The 23,284-nt window shown below is 42.7% G+C and overlaps 1 protein-coding gene across 1 annotated transcript; it reads right to left on the reverse strand.

Moving 5' to 3' along the window:
- Positions 1-1,418: 1,418 nt before the first annotated feature.
- On the reverse strand, positions 1,419-13,814 carry eno2 (enolase 2). Its single transcript, XM_073463185.1, has 12 exons — positions 13,730-13,814; positions 11,239-11,334; positions 10,090-10,148; positions 9,166-9,235; positions 8,033-8,166; positions 7,222-7,313; positions 6,973-7,103; positions 6,204-6,401; positions 5,914-6,115; positions 3,842-3,950; positions 3,672-3,730; positions 1,419-1,488 (listed from the first exon to the last, which is right to left on the reverse strand). Exons 1-12 carry the CDS (start codon positions 13,812-13,814, stop codon positions 1,419-1,421), a joined length of 1,305 nt encoding a protein of 434 aa, XP_073319286.1.
- Between the last annotated feature and the right edge of the window lie 9,470 nt (positions 13,815-23,284).

The raw sequence follows: 23,284 nt of genomic DNA on the forward strand, positions 1-23,284 counted from the left end.
ATGTGCAGCCGTGCTCCCAAAGACCTGTAAACACACTTTAATGTGTAAAATTAATGGAGGTACCCTTTAAGTACACATTCAAGGTACTTGTACTTCATTTAACTGTAGTTTAACTGTATACTTCTAGTTTATTACATCTCAGAGGCAGATATGGTTCTTTTTACTCCACATTTATGTGTTAGCTTTAGGTACTTTGTAGATGCAGATGTAGATTATTAATACAAAATATAAATAAGCTAATAAATGATGTATAATTGTAGATTTAACTCACAGCAGTGTGTAAAGTGGTTGAAATTAGCTTTTGAGACTCTTAGACACACATTTCTCTCACTGAAACTAAATATAACCACAGTTTATTGCAGAAAAATGCAAAAGAAGCTGCGAATTGAAACAACAACAAGAAACAAAGACACAAAGCAGCCAACTGTGATTGAAATTGTAAATTAACATCTTTTTATTTCACATATTTTCACATTATTTTCAATGACAAGCGTTCTCTTCTTTTTTTCTTCTTTTTTAAAATTCTTTCGTCTTTTTCGACACGGCTACTCTATCGACATTCAGGAGGAACAGAAGGAACGAAGGGAGTCGGAGGGGTTCAGTTTTTTTTTTTCTCTCTTTTTCTTTAAGACTTCAAGCATAAAAGACAAAGAATCAGAATCACGTCGAGGGCAGGGGAAGAAAAAGAGGGTCTGAAAACCGAGAAACAGACACGACGAAGAAGAAGAAGAAGAAAAAAGGTGGGACGAAAAGAGTTCGGGGAGGAGGACAGAAGTGGTGGAGTGCAGGTGCTTCAGTGTCCAGGTGAGAGTGTGTTCAGGTGTTTGTGTAGTTTTGTTGGGTTTTTTTTCACTCAGTCCCTGAAACGGCTGTTTTTGTGTTTCTGTCTGCGAGTGCATCGTCCTCTTTTGGTGTTAAAAGTTGTATTTTTCTTATCTCTTTCAGTTGCGTGCGTCAGTCTACGTTAATCTATTATATCTCTACGTATTTATCTCTCTGGTTTTGTACAACGATAATCTTTATTTTTGCAGGTCTGTCCTCTGGTTGTACATGAACTATTCCTTTAAAACTACAGTAACAGTGCATGTCTGGCTTAGAAATTAGATATTTTTAATAATATTCCCCTGCATGTGCGTGAGCGCATTTTGCATCTGCGTTACTCTATATGTGTGTAAGTGTGTGTGTGTGTGTGTGTGTGTGTGCATACAGCATCACCTCCCTACCTGTAAGTGCATAATTTAATTTATTTAAATCTTTTTTTTTTGCTCTTTTGCTCGTGTGTTTCTTCATTAATCTGTGTGATCTTTCATTCGACATGGCTCGCTCCATGTTTGTCGTGTCTGTCAGTTTACGTGTGTGTGTGTGTGTGTGTGTGTGTTAGTGTCAGTGTGTGTGTGAGTCATTCGTCTGTGTCAGATTCACAGGGCGCTGGGGTTCCTGAAGTTATGGCCTGCAAAGCGAGCCTGGTCGCCCAACTCCTCCTCGATCCTGCAGAGAGAGAAAAAAAGAAGAGAAATTATTTTAAAGCTTCAAAATACATCGTATATGAAAACATGTCACGTATTCTAGCTGGTTTTGCGGCGTCAAAACTGTTTTTTAAGGAGATTTGGAGACATTTCCAGTCGTTTAATGGCGACCAAAATCATCTGAAGTCGGACCTCCTCCATCAGTGATCGTGGCAACCAAACCAGGATGTTCTCCGAACACCAACCAAGTGGTTTCTGTGCCTCAACCTAACCAGAGCATTAGCACAGCGTTGTGACAAGAGAGAATAGACGCCGTAGTCAGTGCTCGGTTCAGTTTGTCATTTTCTGAGTGATAGTTTCACACAAAGAAATATCCTTTTCATCTCGGAGACGTCCTGGGAAGATGCTCGTCCCAAATACTTGCCAAGTCCTGGTTTTATTTTTTTTTTAAAAAAGGGGTCAGAAGTTTCAAGAGAAAAAGCGGCTCACTGTAGCGTTCAGCAAACAAACAGGAGGAAATGCAATTGTTGGGGACTATTTTCGGGCGGATTAATACACATTTGGTGCTCTATTGAGTATTTGGGGCAGCTGGACAAATATATGTCATGGAAGATTTTCAATGATCAAACACGGGAAGTGAAATACAACACACGTTATTATTTAAAAGAAAAGAAAGGAGCTAAAAGTCCAGATATGCTTCAGTTTTGACTTGTGGCTTGTCTCTTCTAAGTCCTTAAAGTTTATGAAAATGTGATGCTAAATCTCTGGAATACTCCTTTAAAAAACTAGCTGCCACCGCGTGTCAACGCTCTGCAGTATAAATAACTCATTTCTCTCTGCTGTGTCTGCACGTGTGCACGCTCGGCTGCACTGATTAGCGTTTATCGCTGGTTAATGCCGCTGTAAGTCTCTCCACCCTCCACCTCTCCTGCGTCTCCTCAGCAGTCCGATGGGATTACAACGCTGAGCCGATCCCACTTCCTCCCCCCCTGCTTCCTCCCTCCTTCCTCCCTCCTGCTCCCGCTCCTGCTGCTGACTGGCTCGGACACATGGGGTGACACCGGCGCTGCTGTCGCCTGTCACGTCAATTAGCCCTGCGATGCTAAGCGCTAACAGAGCGGGGCACCTAAGGAGTCGTGTTGCAGGAGAGGTGCTGCCAGATCCTGAGCTCAAGAAGATACAGAGGGAGAAAAAAGTGGGAATTAAATTTAATTACGCAGGAACTGATTTCAGCTTCAGCAGCAGCAGGTTTCCAGTTGTCATTATGTGTATAAACTAAACTTTATGACTGGTTTTAATGAGTCGAGATCGTGTAAAGACAAAGTTTACAACCTGGACTTAAAGTTCATATAAAGTCTTGTTATCAGCAGCAGCTGACAGAGATGATGTCATAAATATGTCCAGTTAATGAGCTCCACATGAATCCAGTCTTCACTTTTCCTCTGAGAGAAGAAATGATTCAAACTCTCACTGAAGAAACAGATTATACGACAGCTGACCCTTCAGTCGACAGGTGCTGTTTTTAGGTGTGTTGTCAAAGAAACTGGTTGCACCTGAGAGGTGGGCGTGGCCACGAGTAGAAAAGGTCTGCTGCCCTCATTTTTTTTCAGCTTCCACATCATTTCCCGAAGGCGTTTGGTTGCTCAAACCAGGTTTTGAAAGCTGGTGTGTCGTCCCGTCCTCTCTCCCTCTCTGCTACTTTTTCATTTATATTTCATTTTGCTGTGCGATCACATAAAACAGGCAACGATTCTTGAACGAGAGGTCATTCCTTCCAGCCTCTTTGACCAATTCTGCATGTGAAGACCATCAAATGACACTTGGGTGGACGTCAGCGCACCGCAGCAGAAACCTGGTCTCTCTACAGTTAGCTGCTGTTTGTCTGAGTGATAATATATAAAACCGCTTCGCCAGTTTTCTCCTTCAACCTGCTTCAGTCTACGATAAACCTCAGCCGAAGTGGATCCTCCTCCGAGTGTTTCGTTGTGCTTGACTGCACATCCAGTGTTTATCACATCACCTGGAAGTCAGCCGACCCTCAGCTTCATTAAACTGAGGAACTGTGTGTGTGTGTGTGTGTGTGTGTGTGTGTGTGTGTGTGTGTGTGTGTGTGTGTGTGTGTGTGTGTGTGTGTGTGTGTGTGTGTGTGTGCGTGTGTGTGTTGCAGGAGAGAGGCCGACACATTATGTAAGCAGCACCACTGACCTCATGAGCTGGTTGTACTTGGCCAGCCGCTCGGATCTGCAGGGGGCGCCGGTCTTAATCTGCAACAGAGAGACAGTGAAAATTATAACTAACAAGATAATTAAACATTCAAAGAAAATACGTAACTGTGAAATATTCAATTATTAAAACGTCTGATGATGTGTGTGTACCTGTCCAGTGCAGAGTCCAACCACCAGGTCAGCGATGAAGGTGTCCTCCGTCTCTCCTGAGCGATGGCTGACCATCACACCCCAACCGTTCGCCTGAGCCAGTTTACACCTGAGAGACAGAGAGAGACAGAGAGAGAGAGAGAGAGAGAGAGAGAGACTGTTTAATTATAGAAATTCAAAGACGATCACACAACACATATCACCTCCTGTTGTTGTGAGTGTAAAGCTGCAAAGATAGAAACTATTTCAAGCAGCGAGCAAAACACAGTGAACATGTGACCGTAACCCTCAGAGCGCTCCTTTGATTTTATAGGTCACATAACAAAACCCTCGGGCCTTCAGCTCCCCATCGGGAGGCTACTGTTCAATGGTTTGTTTGTTTTGTGTCTGAGACTGTGTCCCATTTCCAGAACTGAATTTCCAAACCCAAACTGCAGCAAACACAAGAAGAGGGGACGCAGACACAGTGAAGCTTTTTAAATCATCTCTGACGAAAATAGAAAGTTTCCTTGTGGATAGTTCAACTATAAAACATATTGTACGTTTGAAGGATGGGTATATATCTATAGCTTCAACCTCAATATCCTGCAGCTAAAACTTAAGACATATGACACAAAACAGCACATTTATTCACTTTAAATAAACTACGTAAAAGCAGTCAGTAGTGAGAGAGATCCTGCATGTTATCTGGCAGAATCTGAGAGGCTTTTTGCTTGTAATTACAATCATATCACGGCCCCTGACTTATGTTTTCATTTACATACATAAATTAAGACGATTCCACTTAAAATTGCTGCAGTAAAATGCACAAACTTGGCATAAGAAAATCAACAGAATGCAGGAAATCAAGCGTCTGATGCTTGAAATTTCCCTGGAGACCTGAAAAACCTACACCTTTGTATCCGGGCGACCACCACTGAAGAGAAACGACTTCCTGCAGCCACATCTCAGCGTGCAGATTGTGTGTGCGAGTACAAACACTGTGTGTGTGTCTCCTTAACGAGATCACTCTGAAAGTTAATTAATCTAAATGTGATTTATTCGTAACTGCAGCTCATCTGTCTTGTTAACCAGCTAACGACATGACAATTAAGACGCCGTCGTTGCCTCGGGGTCAAATTTGAGGTTGTAAAAAATGATCGAGCCTTCATCCAGTTCCTCCGCTCGGCCGGCTGAGCTGTTAGAGGAATATATCAGATTAACGACGCAGGAAGGTTTTTTCATGCGACGGGCACGATACATCATCTTTACTGTCATCGGCTCCGTTTCTATCATTTTATCTTTCTCTCCTCCTCCTGCTGTAATCCAGTCACACTGTCATGACTGATGGCTTCATAATCCTGAGTGACGTTTTGTTAAGTCTGAAATGAATGACACACATTCAAGACTGGAGAACACACTCTCTCCACAAAACATCCTGAAATACTGCCGTAAAAAAAACTGTTCGTACGCCTTCGTTGCTGTTTTACACTGAACCAAACAACGCCCGTATCACGCCGCCCCAGGGGAGATTCTGGTTTGCATGCCACAGGTCCGGACGACAAAAAAACAGGCTAGGTGTGTAACACAACAGCGACGGCCCTGAACAGGCTTCATAAAAGGGGACAAAGGTGTCAACATCTATGACATACATGTACACAACAGTCCCAGGAGGCTGCATCAGTATATTTGATTGACAGCTAATCTTCATACTAAAAACCTCCTGTCACTTCCTGTCCCCCATTAATCTTCTGTAAAGGTCCGTTTGCCGCTGCTCTTCTCTGGCACAAGGTCAACATGGCTGACAGGTAATGAGTGATGTGACTGACAACATGCTGACTGTGTGTGTGTGTGTGTGTGTGTGTGTGTGTGTGTGTTTCCACATGTGTGCCCAATAGCAGGGCAGCTGTGTCTCCCTATAGGCGTCTCTGTCGTCTCAGCTGAGATGGACGACCTTCTGTGGCCAGTCCAAGTTCACCGTCCTGCCCGAGGCGGCCATATTAGTTTCAGATATGTAACGTATAGTGAAGAGCAGCCGCTGACTGAACGTTCATCCACCTTTAATCGTGTTTATTGAAATAAAGCAGACGTACGCCTGTATGGCCTCGGTGACGGAGCCGATCTGGTTGACTTTGAGCAGCAGGCAGTTGCAGGCTCGCTCCTCGGCAGCTTTCTCTATCCTCTTCGGGTTGGTCACCGTCAGGTCGTCTCCAACGACCTGGATCCCCACCTGAGCCGTCAGACGGGACCAGGCCTCCCAGTCGTCCTGGTCGAACGGGTCCTCGATGGACACCACTGCCACGGAGAGAGGAGAGGTGAAAAGTTAATGAAAGATAATTTGTCTCTGGATAAAAGATCAACAAAAACAGCAAATACAGTCCACCTGGGTAGTTGTTGACGAAGCCCTGGTAGATGTCAGCCAGCTCCTCTCCAGAGATGTGTCTCTCTGGATCCGGTGGGGATTTGAAGTCCAGGTCGTATTTCCCGTCGCGGTAAAACTCTGAGGCGGCCACGTCCATCCCGACCACCACCTTGTCCGTGAAGCCGGCCTTCTCGATGGCCGTCTGCAGCAGGTCCAGAGCTGACGAGTGAGAGAGAGAGGGATGGGGAGGAGGTAGAGAGGAGCCAGAGGAGATGGAGACGAGAGGAGATGTGAGGTAAGAAACAGAAGATAGAAATAATGATGTGGTTATTTACTCTTGCGCCCTGGGCTTTGTCTCTCTGGCTATAAACAGCTGATTCAACCTCCTCCAGACGTTCACAGGCAAAAATAATCTAATAAATATTTTGACCAAAAGTTGACAATATAGTTTTATTAATTTTAATAAAGTTTAATACAAGTAGAAGAAGCAGAAGAAGAAGAAGAAGAAGAAGAAGAGAAGAAGCAGACGAAGAAGAGAAAGAGAAGAAGAAGAAGAAGAAGAGAAAGAGAAGAAGAAGAAGAAGAAGAAGCAGAAGAACTTTCCATCTAAGACCAATGAGTGAAAAATGAGTTCTTCTTCCCTCAGAGCAGAAACACCTGATCAGTCATGTAGTTTAAATATTTGCCTCCTCTTCTTCAGGAAGTGTTTCCGTCACCCACTGACCACATTAACTCTAAACTACCTCGGGCAAGAAAGAAAACATGTTGAGGATGTCCTCCTCTTCCTCACCCTCGCTGTTCTCCAGGATGTTGGGAGCAAATCCTCCCTCGTCTCCCACGTTGGTGGCGTCCTGGCCGTATTTCTCCTGGATCACCCCCTTCAGTGTGTGGTACAGCTCCGCTCCTATCCTCAACGCCTCCCTGAGGGACGGACGGAGGGAGGAAGACGTCATCAGAGAGGCAGAAGAGACAAGGTAGCAGGACCAACATCAGCAGGAGAGACAGAAATGTTAACTAGTTTTGGAAAATGAATTCTTACTTGAAAGACTCGGCGCCAACAGGAAGGACCATGAACTCCTGCATGGCAAGTTTGTTACCTGCATGGGAACCTCCGTTTATCACATTAAAGGCCTGCAGAGGAGAGGGGACAAGGAGAGGAAACAAGGAGAGGCCAGAAGAAGAAGAAGAAGAGGAGACAAGGAGAGGAAACAAGGAGAGAACAGAAGAAGAAGAAGAAGAGGAGACAAGGAGAGGACAGAAGAAGACGAAGAAGAGGAGACAAGGAGAGGAAACAAGGAGAGAACAGAAGAAGAAGAAGAAGAGGAGACAAGGAGAGGAAACAAGGAGAGAACAGAAGAAGAAGAAGAAGAGGAGACAAGGAGAGGACAGAAGAAGACGAAGAAGAGGAGACAAGGAGAGGACAGAAGGAGAAGAGAGGAAACAAGGAGAGGACAGAAGAAGAGTAAACAAGGAGAGGACAGACGAAGAAGAGAGGAAACAAGGAGCAGTGAATGAGAGTTTAATGTTTTAGCAGCTTAAAAATCTTCAGTTCACATCTTAAACATATAATGATATAATGAGTGTGAACGTCATTATTCCAGATCTTAAACTAATTATTAATCACAGTCACTGTTCAGGAGTTACTATTTGTAGCAGCTCGTCCTGATGTAAGTTTGTATTTTTACATCTTAACTTTCATAAATACTCCCTCAGTAGTCTCGTTACCTTCCTGTTTGTCAGACAACACAGTGTCAGCCTCACAGGAAACTGTCCGACAGCGTGTTCATCAGAGTATAAACACTTTCACTGTGAGGTGTGCAGATGTTGTGCAGTGTGAGTTTGAGTCTTACAGGAACCGGCAGCACCAGCTCTGTGTTTCCGGCCAGGTCGGCTATGTGACGGTACAACGGGACTTCTGTCTCTGCTGCACCGGCCTTACAGATGGCTAGAGACACGCCCAGGATGGCGTTCGCCCCGAACTGAGCTGTTTGGACGAGAAAGGGTAAAAAATAACAAACTCGTTTCCTGTCAGTTAAAAACACATCCTGCACAAGTTTAATTTAAACTTCATTATAATGCAGATTTCCTTTAATGTCAGGTTCAGTTTATTTTATGTGTTTGTTCTTCAGGTAGTTTGTTCATTTATTCATCAGTTTAACGGAGACAATATACGTAAGCATCGATACATCTGATTAAAATTTAACTAATGCAACGTGTAAGACTATCTAGCTGTGGCTGCCGTCCTTGTCCCTTGAGAAGATTTTTTTAATAATTAAATAGTTAGTAAATAAGTGTTCAAAGAACTTATCGACTATATCGTAGCTGCATTTTGTTGGTAACTTAGCTTAAAGCTTTTATTTGTAAGAGTTGATGTTGATTTTTGAGTGTCGGTAAATACTTGTCCGGTTTCAGGATCTGTAAGACGCCACCTGCAAGCGTCAGTATTTGACAAGTTGGGATTGAGAATCTTACAAATAGGAGCTTTAACTTATCTTCTCTACGTTCCCATTCTTACACAACATAATGAGTTAAAACCAGCGAATGTGACTGTGAACAGGAGGGTTATCGACATGAAAGTCTCGTCGGTTAGCAGGCAGCAAAGAGAATGAACTCTCCGCGCGATGAGATAACCTGCATGTATCGCTGCGTGGACGGAAAGTAAATTAAAATCTGTTCACGACACGATCAGGTTTTTCTGTGTGGCTGATTAATTTCATTACTCTCTCTGCCTGGAACGACTCGTCTGCCTGATCCTAGATTAAAATAAACAAACAGAGCGTTTATTCATCGAGGATGTGAGTTTGTGTTCTGATCTGTTCGCTCCGTCTGGTTTTTTATGCCTCTGGTTGTGACTAACGTGCCTTTTGGTGTAAAACATTTTGACTTCACATGAGAGTCTGAGCTGCTGGAACGAGGAGGGTTTTTTTTCCTGCTGGCTGAAAAAAAAGACTCTGAGGACGAGATTTTTTTGTTTTGGACTCACATTTGTTTTCTGTTCCGTCCATCTCGATCATCATGTTGTCCAACTGCTCCTGCTCCACCACGCTGATGCCCTGCAGACACACAAATACAGAGACACAGAGGGAGCTGTATCATCTTTAATTAATGTATTTATCTCCAGAAATCTCTTTTAATCATTCTGACTGAGTTTAGTTGAAGTGTGAGCTCAGACCGATCCGTCTCTAATGTCACGTTCAGGAGCTCCGAGCCGTTCGTCTGGTTTTTTTTTGTTTTCCCGCCTGACTGATCACCAAAATTCATTTCCCGGTAAAACATCTGCTGCTGGATGAGATTACCCATACTGCACTGCTGCAGATATCTGACTCATACTGTCTGCCTCGTACTCACTCACACTTTATCTCGCACAAATACATTATTGTCATCTTTCATTCACAGTATCTCTGCACCACACACACACGCTTTTCTCCAGCGTTACTGATAACTGAAGTCTTTATCTTATTCTCACAGCTTCCTGTCGGCCCGTCCAGATGTGATAGTCATCTGCACATCGCTTGATCGGGTGCGTTTTTACCTGCTGTCCAAGGTCGTTTTTTTTCACATTTAAAGTCACAAAATGGACATTTCAGCCTCAACAACCGATTCAATCTGACCACAGACCGTGGAGACGCATGACATTTTTCTAAAGTGAGTTAGTAACCTTGAGTTCTACGTTACCGGAGCCAGAAAAATACAAATGTGGGAAACGTTTTATCCAGTTTAACTCTCTACAAAACTCATATCACATATCGCAGAAAATCTTCAGCTACAACCTGAAAAACCAGCAAATTCCCAAAAGTTGTGCCAAGAGTATCAGGTCTGCTAAAATTCATGCAGAACACCAGTCAGGCATTGTATATTTAGATATATCTAATGACAAATATACAGTATGAACATTTCAGTGACTCACAGAGGCTATGAGGGCCGGTCCCAGAGTATCGTTGATGTGCCCGACTGCCTTCAAAACACCTGGAAGAGACGAGAGTTGAGTCAGGAAAAGGGAAACTAAAATCCTGCGGCGATAGTGGACACAGCTGCAGCTTGAAGACAGAATGGTTGAGTCCTTGTGGATATTGAACCTCTCACAACTATTTCCAGCTCTGGTAAAAGAATAGTTTGGCACTTTCTTAGCTTTACACATCATTACTTTCTTGAGTAGACTTTGAAGATCGATATTAATATCGTGTCTGAAAGCTAAATATAAAGGACGAGGAGGCTCTTAGCTTAGTTTAGAGTCAGACAGGAAATGCAAAATGTCCATTCCCGTTAAACCCACCTTACACTACCTGTCCACCGTCAAACAGCAGACAAAGTAAGCAGGTAGATGGTGAGGAAAATGGAAGATCTCCCCACTAAAGACCATTTTAAACTTCACTTCATCGAGAGGACACACAAACACACACACAACTCTACTGGGATGACAATGTTGCTCTGTGTCTACGTCAGCCTACAGCAAAGAGCTTGTAGCTACGTTAGCCTTTGGTCCAGTAGCCTAACTTATTACAGTAACTGTTTGTTTTTTGGATTATTTTTTTGGCATTTCAGTCTTGGGGGTCTGTCTGGCCTAATATCTTGAGGCAGACAGGATATCGGGTCAGGAAGTGGTGTATGACATGAAACAAAAATGCCCAGAATCAGAACAGAAACATTGCAGCTTGTGGCTTATAAATGTTTCTTTCTCAAAAGTTAAACTAAATCAAACAATTTTTGACTTTCGCCAAGAAAAACCCCAAAACATTGTGTTAGCATTTTCACATTAGCCTCTGGTCCACCAGCTTCGGTAGGTCACGACTGCACCAGTAAGTAAAAGTTTAACTCAATTTTAAAGGGTGTAACCGAGAGAAAACAACATGTACGTTCGTTAGCATTCAGCTGTATATCGTACTGTCATTTTCTCAGAAAAATACATCAAACATCTCAACAGGAGAGAGGCTAGGCCACTAGAAAGATAAATTCGGGATGCTTTTTTTGTGTTATTCTGCCCCTAGTGGTCAAAAATGACACAACCCAGCTTTAACTCTTTGAAGCATGTCAATACGCAGATGATACACCTCTGTACCTTTGCCCTTGTAGCGACTCTTGTCTCCATCTCGGAGCTCCAAAGCTTCGTAGATGCCTGTGGATGCTCCGCTGGGCACCGCAGCCCTGAACAGACCTGAACGTCAAACACAGAGAGAGAAAGATTTAAAGATTTAAATGAAATTAACGGACAGTTTTAACTCTACTCTTTTCTGTTTGTTTTGAATTAAAACGCACTGGAGCAGGACTATGACTTCAGTCGTGTATGATGATCAAACTTATGTAAATAACAGTTTAAGAGCTTTAATGACTGAACCCACTCAGCAAATACGTGACTGCCAGCATCCTTTAATTGATTATTCATATGTACAAATCTACACATGGCAACAACAACAACTACATTTCACCTCGTGCGTTTCTGAGCATGAGCCAGAAAGTAAAAAATCACCGTGGAAGATAATGATCTTTGGGCAGAAATTCAGCACTAAGACGAAGCGGAGCTCGGGGGGGATGACTAAAAAACATGTTTGCAAACACTCGCGTAGCCAAGTTAAGTGCTACAGGGAAACATGGTGACAACTTTCAGCTTCCATCTGAAGGTGTCACCATGTTGGTTGTTGCACAGAGGAGGAGGAGGAGGAGGAGGAAGAGACGAGGCGACCCGCTGCGGTACCTGCCAAAAGATTCTGGAAATCTGTGCAGACGATTCTGATGATTCAGTGAAATCAAACTAAATCTGTGAGGACACACACTGCAGCTACATTTACAACCTACTTTACTTACTGCTGTTTAACCATAACTGTTCATTATAAAGATTAACACTGATGCACATTTAAAAAGCCTTTTTACTCTTTCCAGTGTTGGTTGTTTCTATTAGAGCTGCATTAAATCTCTTCAGTTAGCATGAGAGGAAATTAGGGATTCATCGCTAATTGCTTTCTTTTTGATACGACAGTGCTGAAGTTAATTTCGTTAGTTTCGAAGATGTTGTTGCAATTTAAAGCGGCTACGAGGAACTTTCAGTTGTTGTTGATTCTAGCGCCCCCTCTGGACAAAAGCGATACGACACCAGCGCTTGCTGTCGTAAAGATCTTTGCTAGCGCATGCCGTAGGATGGATCGCGATGAGGTAACGTATTTATATGTGATTTTATATGTGATATATGTGATCAGACCCGAGCACAGGCGTTAATAATAACTATATAAGAACAGCAGTCTGTTCGCTGATGGACTCGTTTGCTGTTACAGGTCGTTTATAATCATCAGAGGAATCACCAGACTGTTTCATAAACACTTAAAAGTTCCTCGTAGTCACTTTAAATTGTACGAATAATGTTAGCTCTTAGCGCTGACAGCCATTTTATGGAAATCAAGTCTATGGAATCAAGCTAATGCTAGCCACGAGGCTCATTGTAGCAAAAAAACAGAAATGATAAATTAGGCTTTTTTGAGAGGATTAATGGCTGATTGCTTTCTTTGTGACGTGAAAGTGCCTCAGTCCATCAGAACGTAGAGCGTTTTAGTATCATTTGAGTAAAACGTGTCAACATCCAAACTTGCGATGAAGGAAAAGTCGTCACTGGGCAGCTGTAACATCGATCTGAAGTTCAATTCTGAGGCTGCTCTGTAAATAGTTTTGTCATAAATAATAAATACAGCTGCTTCTCATCAACTCATATCAATTTTAGGCTTTTAGTAACAATGTCCGGTCCGTCAGGCCCGCTTCCAGATTAACCCGGGCCCATTACGAGTACGGATATGGGTGCAGATAAATAGGTGTATTCAGCTCTCTGTTTATTCTGTATGTAACATTCGGATCATAGATTGAGTTTTGTTAACTACCTGCAGATGCTTTGTTTTATATATTTATTAGGTTTTGGTCATTAAAAGCAAGTTTATATAGAAAAACGCACCATGTAAGCACAGTATTACCTTAAAGATGTGACGTAGGAGTCATCGTGGCGAACAAATGATACGTGAATCCTGACACAGTTGCTTGCTTTTCGCATAATCCAGCCATGCATGACTATAATCCAAGAATCCTCTCTCATGTATTTGTGACTTTACATCTGCTTTACAGTCTCATATTTCTGGATTTTGTAAGATGGCTTTTTTTGGGTTAATTTCTAATTTTGTGTGGGGCAGTTTCAGATATTTCATCCTTTAATGTAACTTCATTCATCATTTAGAGTTTTTGTCAGAGAAATCTGACTAAATCTTGTTTTTACACCACCCACCAGTCTGTAAAATTGAATGTAAACTGTCATTTGATTTGGGATTATGAAAGCATCCTCTTTACGGCCTATCTTCAGCCTACAAGACGAGTCTAAGCCTCGATCTGCCCTTATCTGATACTGATTGATCTGGACAGAGGTCAAATGAAGGTCGTCTGATGTCAGAAGTGATTTAGAGATGCTGTTGCTCCGTCGAGCCTTCCTTAACGCTTTTTGGCAAATTCCTGACATGATGAATCTGAGCAGACATCATCGCGGGGGGAACATTATGTTATTCTTCTTCCTCTGCGGCGTTCACCTTTCTCCGTGCGAAGGTCCACTTCCACAGTGGGGTTTCCCCGGGAGTCCAAGATCTCCCTGGCAACGATGCTGACGATCGACATCCTGAGAGGCACGGAGAGAGAGAGGAGGCTGCGTTATGACTGCTCGGGAAAAAACACGCTTCATTTTTGACAGTTATAATGTTGGTTGTGTCAGATGGGACTGAAGAAAAAGGATAACGTAGAGAGATCTCACATGGGTGAAAAGATCTGTTGTTACATTGTATACATGCAAACACACATAACGAGCTGTCAGGGGAGACGAGAAACAACATTCACTGTGAAAATCAAAGCCCAACACACACACACACACACACACACACACACTGCAGGTTGCAGTAAAACAGTAAATTATGCATCAGTTTACTTTCATCCAGGCTGGAATCTGCCTGATTTTACATTAACAACCAACAATACAGTGTTGTGGTTATCAGAGCCTGATATATGCGACTCCTTTGTGCCATACATCGTGTTTACATTACACCGGGCATTAACGTCCTGCGTGATCACATCACAGGTGGACAGCTGTGAGTACAGGTGTGAACGCACCCACGACACATTGAGGACATGCAGCGGAGACCTGTGAACCACCACGTGACCTTATTTCAGAAAGAGTCTGTACGGAGGTGAATGTCGAGAGATACTTTTTTTTCATCCTGTTTGAATTGTGCCGTGGATTTCACATATGATGTTTGACAATGGACTCGTTTGCGCCGCTGTTGCAAAGACGACTGGATCATTTCCGTCGCAAATAACAACAACAACACAGGACAAAACGTGAGTTGGTTCAATCATTTAGTCTGGAATAGAAATAGATCACCAATTAACCCTCCTTTTCCCAGGTTATAGCGGTGTCAACTACTTCATTTATACGCTGAAGCAGAAAACTTTAAAAAATAATTTTTCAGCTGGTCCTTAGTTTATGTTAGCAGACAACATTTCTACTAACGTTAGCTACTGTTGCTCTCTGTTAGCGGCTCTGAGACGAGGCTCTCGAGAACGTGTATAAAGTCACATCCTCGACTCGTGTCCTTCACTAAGAAATTCACAGTCCAACAGTGTTGAACAACTTCAACAAATCATCCTCAGGCTTGTACAGACAACCGAGAGAGACGAGGAAGGTCTCATTTTTCACGTCACGTTACAATCCGCTCACATACGACCAATAAAAACTGATTAATGTATGTAAAGTGCTGCAAATTGTTGCATAGAGCCCCTTTAAAACTGTACAAAGAAAATGTCTCTTGCTATAAACCACCACACGTGACACACCAGAAGACCCCGTCACTCAGACCACAACCGGAGTGCGGTCCGACTGATTTTCTGATGTCCTGATCCACAACGAAGGACCGCCTGCTCAACTGAAATCCTCTGCAATGAGTGCAACGCCAGTGGACTGCTTTCGAAATCCTGGTGCCCGCATTACCCACAATGCAACTCAGCCACTGAGTGACATCACTGGAGGTAATTCATCAGATTACTTGCAGCTCACAAAAACACTTTATGCTTCTTTTTTCACACGTGCAGTGGCACTCCCCAAGACCTGTAGACACACTAAAACCGGTGGAGTTGCCCTTTAAACAAGAGAGCTGCTGGATTAATGATGGTTTAATCAATAAAATGCTGTTTCCTCATGAAGTCAGCGCTGGATGATCAGCTAGAGCGTCATTATCCTGCCATAATGACCTCAGACACTAAATATTCTCCCTGCACTCTCAGACTTTGACCTGGTTAAACAAAGGAAAAGAAAAGACGAGAGGTTTTGCAGGAACGTTTCAGAGATCAGTCCGACCCTGGTGCTGCCTCACAGTCACTGCAGGTTCTTCTTTGCTGTTTACCGATGTTGCGTCTTCTCTCCCGGGAGACTCGGCTCGGAAAATCCTGCAGCGCTATCGCAGGAAAGATGCATCTCCGGTTGCCATCTGACAATTTGAAAAGCAGCTCAACCACAAGAGCATTCGCCCTAAGTAGGTTAGTGCACGGCTGCACCAGTCCTGCAGGCAAAAATCCCTCACAGAGGAGCAGCATCTACAGGATTATACATCACCTTTATGAAGTATTGTGTGGCAATAAGCTGCATTTTCATGTTTTTTGCTCCAATCTGTTTGTTTCTTTGTCCGTACGTTTGCTTTTTGTTCAGTTCAGACCTCTCTGACCTGCCGTCAGCTCACTTTCTCAGTTTTTCATCACTAAAATTGGATGTTTAACGCTAACGTAAGATGCCCTTTGCTATATTTATCATTTATTTAGAAATCTATTTAGAGAACAGAGAACAGAATATATTTTTAGATCAATGTCTGTGATCGCAAGAGGAAGACAACCTCTTACATAACAAGTTTTTTATAAACTTCAATGAATAAACTTCAGTCAGCCACAAAATGAGGATTTTTCTCCATCACGAGAGCGGAGATCTACACAGAAATGACAACATTAGCTTGCTAACGTAAAAGACAGTTAACATACATGACCTGACACTTCAACATCAAAATGCTATTTAATCACATCAACTGGAAAGATTTTAAATTACATTTCACTGATCATTAAACTTTGTTCTAATAAAATAAGGCTAACACCCTGTCACAAACGAATTATAATAAAAGTATAATGTGACGTTTAGCTCAATAAAACTGTTATTTTTAGTAGTTTTAATCCAGTTTGTGATGGTACAGTAACTTCCTGTTTATATATCTGACTCCAGGAAATTGATTTACACATGACTAAAACCTTTACAGCTAATTTTTTTAAGTTTTAAATGTGTAATCCCAATTAGAAAATCACCCGTCTGAAGGTGAGCTAGCTGGCTAATAATGACTTAACGTGTGAAACGATGACTTTTGTTTGTTGTCAAAAAAAACAACCGGATCACTTTCTGTTTGCCTCAGAGTAGCAGCTGTCAACAAAACAGGACAGCACATGAGTTTATTCATTCATTTAGTCGATAACGTACACGTGAATGTAGACAGAACAGGTGCCAGGCTGCCAGCATGGCTTCATTCTCCCTGGAGATTTCGTGCCTGCTGACGATGGTGCAGTCAACATTTACTTTATATGATAAGTTGAATCACAAAACGTATCTATAGCCAGTTGAAGAAAGAGTTTCAACACAAACTTAGTTATGTATTTTTAAAGAGCTGACGAAAACACATTTCTGAGCCGTAGCGTGACGTGAAGACACATTCAGGTCAGGTTTGATCTCAGGACCAGATATCAGACATGGATTTAAATTAAAGAGCGACTGTGTGCTGCTGCTGCTGCTGCTTGATGTCCAAAACAAAAAAGTCATTACACTGTCCAGTCCTCCGTCAGTTTCACTTCTAATTATTAACATGAAAGGACTCGTTCCTCTCGTACTGTCAGAGACCGCACTGCTCCACATCACAAGATTAAAACAGCAGTAATTCTGTTTGATGTATTTTTCATTTTTTCATCACCGTGACATCATTAACGGACACAAAGTCTCCAAAACACCAGGAGCTCCGTCCTCGTCGTCGTTTCTCTCTTATCGTCCATTTTAATCTGGTGTGTGGGTGCTTCCCCTCTTCGTCCTCATTGATATTCCAGGCACGCAGCGCTGCAACGATATGTCAAAAAAAAGGCCTTTTATGCCGTCCTCGTCTCCGTACCGTATGAATACTTTATCGATCTGTGAGGAGCTAAATCCGGCTCGCTGCTGCTAGCGTGCAGAAAACTGTCACTGTACTGAGGCAGCAGAGGTTCATAGTAGAGGGTGTGTCGCATCTTTTCTCATCGTTCCTCTTTAGTGAGCGTTCGTGTGAAGTCAGATCTGTGAGCAAACTGCTTTTGATGGTACGATGACTTAAAGGTTTCTTTTTCCATTTTGAGTGACGGGTTCAGGTGCAAGTTATTGATGGAACAGCTCCATTAACATCCACATTAAAGAGGTCATATTATGCTTTTTGGGTTTTTGGGTTTTTGCCTGAGCATTTTGAAAAAGTCCACGCCAAAGGTAGTAACTCCTGCGCTGCCTGAAACGCCCGCGTAACTTATCTTCGTCACTATGTAACAGGCGTTATATAAATATACATATTTATACATATCTAATAACATATATACGCTCCAGTCAGTCAGCAGACACGCAGTTGCTACTTCTGCAGCAGCGTTATTTTAGATCACACTACCTCGCTCGCCGTGACCCGCCCTACTCTGCCTCTGATTGGCTACATCCTGCTCCCCGTTAAGTAATGCGCATGGGCAACTCTCATAAAAGATTGATCAGAGGCAAGATGCTGCAGCGATGCACCATATGAGAAAAATAATGTGTTTTTTGAGAATTAAAGTATGTAAACCTATTCTAAAACTAGCATTATATGACCTTTTTAAGGTATGTATTGATGTCATTTGTTTAAATAAATGCTGCCACCCTCCTCACTGATAGTGAGCGGCAAAGCAAACTAAAACATGAGAGCTGTGACACCTCGAAGAAAACATTTTGAGGAAGTAAAGAGCTTAAGTGACACAGATTTATACATCACAGTCATGATCACATCAGAGCGAAGGCAGACATCTCAACTCACACCAAAACAATCACTGATTAAAGGCACTACAGAGGAAAATCTATAATGTCTGTCACTTATTAAAACTCTTTAATCTGTATAATATATGTTTTTATTTTCTCTCCGACTCACAACACCTTCACCTTCCTGAAGACATTAAACGTTCCACATTTCTTTCCCTTCACTCGTCTCTCTGCCACCTTTCGTCTCTTCCTCTGGGACATAAATCTCCCGCTGTGTAGCTTTTAACCTGCCCACGAAATCACATTACTCCTCCCGTCTTCCTCCTCCTCCTCCACCTCCCTCCTGTCCTCTGACTCCTTCGCTCAGCACTCCTCTATCGTGCGTGATGCTTTCCGAGCGACTCAGGAAACCTCCTTCCCCGCTCGCCGTCGGTCGATTACAGCGCCGACGACCTACAAATTTATGCTTATTCAGTTGTTGCGCTCGTTGTAAGTCACAGAGGGATAAAAGTGTCAGCAAAATGTATAAATGGTGCTCAGCAAAAGAAAAACAGCAGATAAGGTGGCTGACTCGCCGCCAGCATACAGAAACTTCCTCACACACAGTCGAGGGGATTGATGCGTGGGTGATTTTCTCTACTGGCCTATATTAATTTTATGGGGTTTTTTCTCTCTCTCTCTTTCTTGTTGCTGTTTTGAAGCCACACCCAAGAGTACTGCAGTTTCTTCCGAACAGTTCCTCCTGAGGGTGGAGCAGCAGACTGCACGACGCACGAATATCAGAAATTCTGCAGTTTTTCTTATTTCTGGTCTTCAAAGCAACAAAAGAGGCACTTCGACGGTAAATATGTTACGTGGCGACATTTCAGTCAGCACGTGTTGAATCAAATTTCAAACAAAACTGAAAATATATCGATACAACAAAATATCAGCTTCACTTGCGATACAGTGATCAATACACTGCCGCTTTATATTGATATCTTAATTGTACATAATACGTACTTCCTGCACTTTTAGGAGTGTTTTGTGTTCTTCAGTCGGACATATCGTGATGACGTATCCATGATTTCACCTCTTCACCAGTGACATTTTCAACTTTCTATCAGACGTGTTCTCGATAGGAAGTGTCGATACTAGTGAGAGTGAGTTTTACAGTTTCGAATATGAATGACGAACACAAACTAGCGCCACCTGGTGGTGTAGAGCGATATATCTCCTGTCGGGCAGGCGCAGAACGTACGAGGGTGTTGGCCGTCAGCTGTAGTGTTTGCGGTGTGTTCAAGTGCAGCTTGTTTTAGCCGATATACAGTCTCGCTGCATTCGTTGATGTCGGTTTGGTGGGTGAGTTACTTCGGTAATGGATGAACACTTCTTCCACCTGCAGCTGTTTGAGTGTCAGTCATGTGTGCAAACTGTTTCTCAACATCAGCTGCACATTTTTCATCTCATCATATTCACAAACACACGCTCCTCTTATCCAATCTGTCACCACCTCAATGACTTTATCTCCTAACCCTCATCTCCATCCCTCTCTTCTCTCTCTCTCTCTCTCTCTCTTGCTCTTTCTCCATCTCTGCCTGTGTCTCTCGCCCCGGTGCTGTTGGTGCACGTTGCTGTGAGTTACGTAAGCTCTACAGCAGCAGCAGCAGCAGCAGCAGCAGAGAGGGAGGACACCCATGAACGCACCACACCACACCTACCAGAGACTGCAGTGCTCAGCAGAAAATATACCAGCGCTAGAAAAAAAAACAAAAAAGAAAACACGTGAGTGGGCGAGCCAGGGAGAGAGAGAATGAGGTGAGAGAGGGATGAAGGCATGCGAGGAGAGGACGGGGAGGACGGTGGAGGTGTTATCATTATGTTTACAGTATCTCTGAGGACAGAGGAAACAGGAAATCATGAGGTCAGAGATAAATGACGGGTAGAGATGCTGAATCTCTTTAAGATTAAAGGGGCATTTCACAGATTTTACACAGTTAGATCAGTTTACTCATCTCGTCTGAAAACAACTGCATGGTGTTTTCTTTACTGAAGAATAAAAACTCCGGTGATGTAATCAGGGTAACCTCAGCTCGGAGACTTGCAATGAAGCCAAAGCAGAAGTACACAACAAAAAGCCACGGTTTTCTCGAACGGCCGCTTGAGGCAGGCACCAAAAGCGAATCGGTCTCGATGGGTCCTCGTGTTAAAATGTCGAACTTTACAGCAGAAATAAACAGCCTGGTACAAAAAAGAGTTGCTAATTTCACTGTTTGTGACTGAATTTTTACATTACTCATTAATTTAAACGATATTAAGCCTGAATGTTATGCATAATTAAGGGTGTGGGCGTTTTAAGCAGCAGTTAGCGGCTTCACTCTGCCGGCCTCAGCTCCACCACGCTGCACCTCTTCGCCCAAGACATTATGTGCATGTTTTATACAGTCTATAAGAAAGCCTTACATACTGTGGCTTGGAGATGTGGACATTGCACATGCAGCGAGTTGCAGTAGAGGAGGGGTTGGACCGTCTCGCTCGCTTTGACTGACCTGTCTGCTGCAGACTCACAGCAACTGTATAGAAAATTGCTCTAAGTGAAAGTCATGGCCTGAATTGTGAACACACAGATAAAATAACTAATTAAGTTATGAAACTGTAGAGCGAAAGTATTTCTTCTTCGCTGTTGATTTCCACTCCTGCAGTTTCCTTTTGATGATATCTACTACAATACTACAGATTTATGTTACGACCGTAGTTCATATTATTTCAAACATAAAGCACTATATGTATTGTCAGGTATATGAACTTAGAAGTTAGCAGTGCCGATTAGAGATGCAATGATTAATTGATTAGTTTGCCGACTACTATTTTGATTGTTGATTAATCAGTTTGAGTGACTATTTAAGGGAAAAAAAGTCAAAATTCTCTGATTCCAGCTTCTTAAATTTGAATACTTTGATTATTTTTCCTCCTCTATGACTAAATAAACTGAATATCTTTGGGTTGTGGACATTTGAGGATGATATCTCAGGCTTTCTAAAACATTATTCAACATTTTTCAATGGCCTTTTCAAATATATTAATCAAGAAAATAACTGACAGATTAATCGGCGATAGCAATAATCATCCATTGAACACAAAAGGATTTTTAGCTGAAACGTTGAACACCCACATGTTAAAAAATTCACGTCTCTTTTGACATTATTCTGCACATTAACTTGTACCTGTGACTCTCTAATTTAAATACAAATATATTTATTTTACTGACAATGTTTTTCATCTTTGCGCTGACGATTCAACCCTGGAGAGTTTCTCTCACCTCAAACAGAGCGTGAAGAAAAAGTTAACGTGCCGTTTACTTTGACATCTGAAATAACTTGAGCCATTTTCAATAAATCACCACCGGCTTCATTTCAATTTAAGTGAGAAAAGACAGCGATGCAGAGACGAATGTCAGAATTTTAAGAGTCGGTGATGGATCAGTGGACTGGAAATTGTAAAAAATCGTTCTTTCGTATCGAGTCCTAATAAATATACGTGATGAGAAAAGACGAGGTAATGGATGGAGAGAGGGAGGAGGAAAGAGAGGTTTAAAAATAAGTAGATGCAAAGAGAGAGAGAGAGAGAAAATGTCCAGGAGGAAGGGGAGTGAAAATGAGGCAGGGCGAGCGAGATAGAGAGACATAGAGAGGAGGAGGAGAGAGAGAGATAAATAATTAAATGACCCTATTTGGCTGCAGAAGAGAGGAGAGATGGAGGGATGAGGAGAGCGAGGAGGAAGAGGAGGAACAGAAGGCTGATCAGTGCACGTATGGCACACACACACACACACACACACACACACACAGAGGAAGTGGAGCAGTCTCACACATGCTAATAATTCTCCAGGTTTGCACACACACACACACATTGTATACACACACACATATATAGCTTCAACTCACAGTTATCACACACACACTTCACATCCACCCACACGTCACACACACACTGCCAAAGATGCAGACATCAAACACACACACACACACACACGATATACCAAGGACTCGACCGTAATTGACTCAACGTTCCTTCTGCCAGAACACACACATAAACACACACACACATTCCCATACCTGACATCAACCATCAAACACACACAAACACACACTTGACGGCCATTTTCCAAAATAAATCAAAGAGGAGGTATGCAGGACACACACACACACACACACACACCATCCGTATTATAACACATCCACCAGCTAACACGCTTGATGTACCGAGGACTCGACCATGATTAACTGCCTGATATCGTCACACACACACACACACACACACACACACACACACACACACACACACACACACACCTGACAGCCATTTTCCAAGAAATCCACCTGAAAATATGTGCAACAAAATCACACACACACAATATTTCTGCAACCAAAACACACACACACACACTTGACTGCCGGGTCCACTCGTACACACATGTAATACTTCACACACACACACACACACACACACACACACACACACACACTCTAATGGCATCCATATTACAGCACATCCACCATCAAACACACTCGATATACCGAGGACTCGACCGTAACTGACCGCCTGGTCCCAACACACACACACACACACACTCACAATATTCCTCGTAAACACACACACACGCATACTGTAAACACACACACACACTCGACAGCCATTTTCCAAGAAATCCAACTGAAAATATGTGCAGCAAAATCACACACACACACACACAGATGACTGCAGGAGCCACTCGTACACACATGTAATATTTATGCTGGCAAAACACACACACACACAGACACACACACACACACTGCTGTGCCATCCATATTACAACACATCCACCATCGAACACACTCGATGTACCGAGGACTCGGCCGTAATTGACCGTCTGGTCTCATCACACACACACACACACACACACACACACACACACACACCTAAACATAGACACACACACACACATACTGTAAACACACACACACTCGACAGCCATTTTCCAAAAAATCCAGCCGAAAATATGTGCAACAAAATCACACATACACAATATTTGTGC

This window comes from Pagrus major, chromosome 3 (assembly GCF_040436345.1).
Source record: "Pagrus major chromosome 3, Pma_NU_1.0".
Taxonomy (NCBI): Eukaryota; Metazoa; Chordata; class Actinopteri; order Spariformes; family Sparidae; genus Pagrus; species Pagrus major.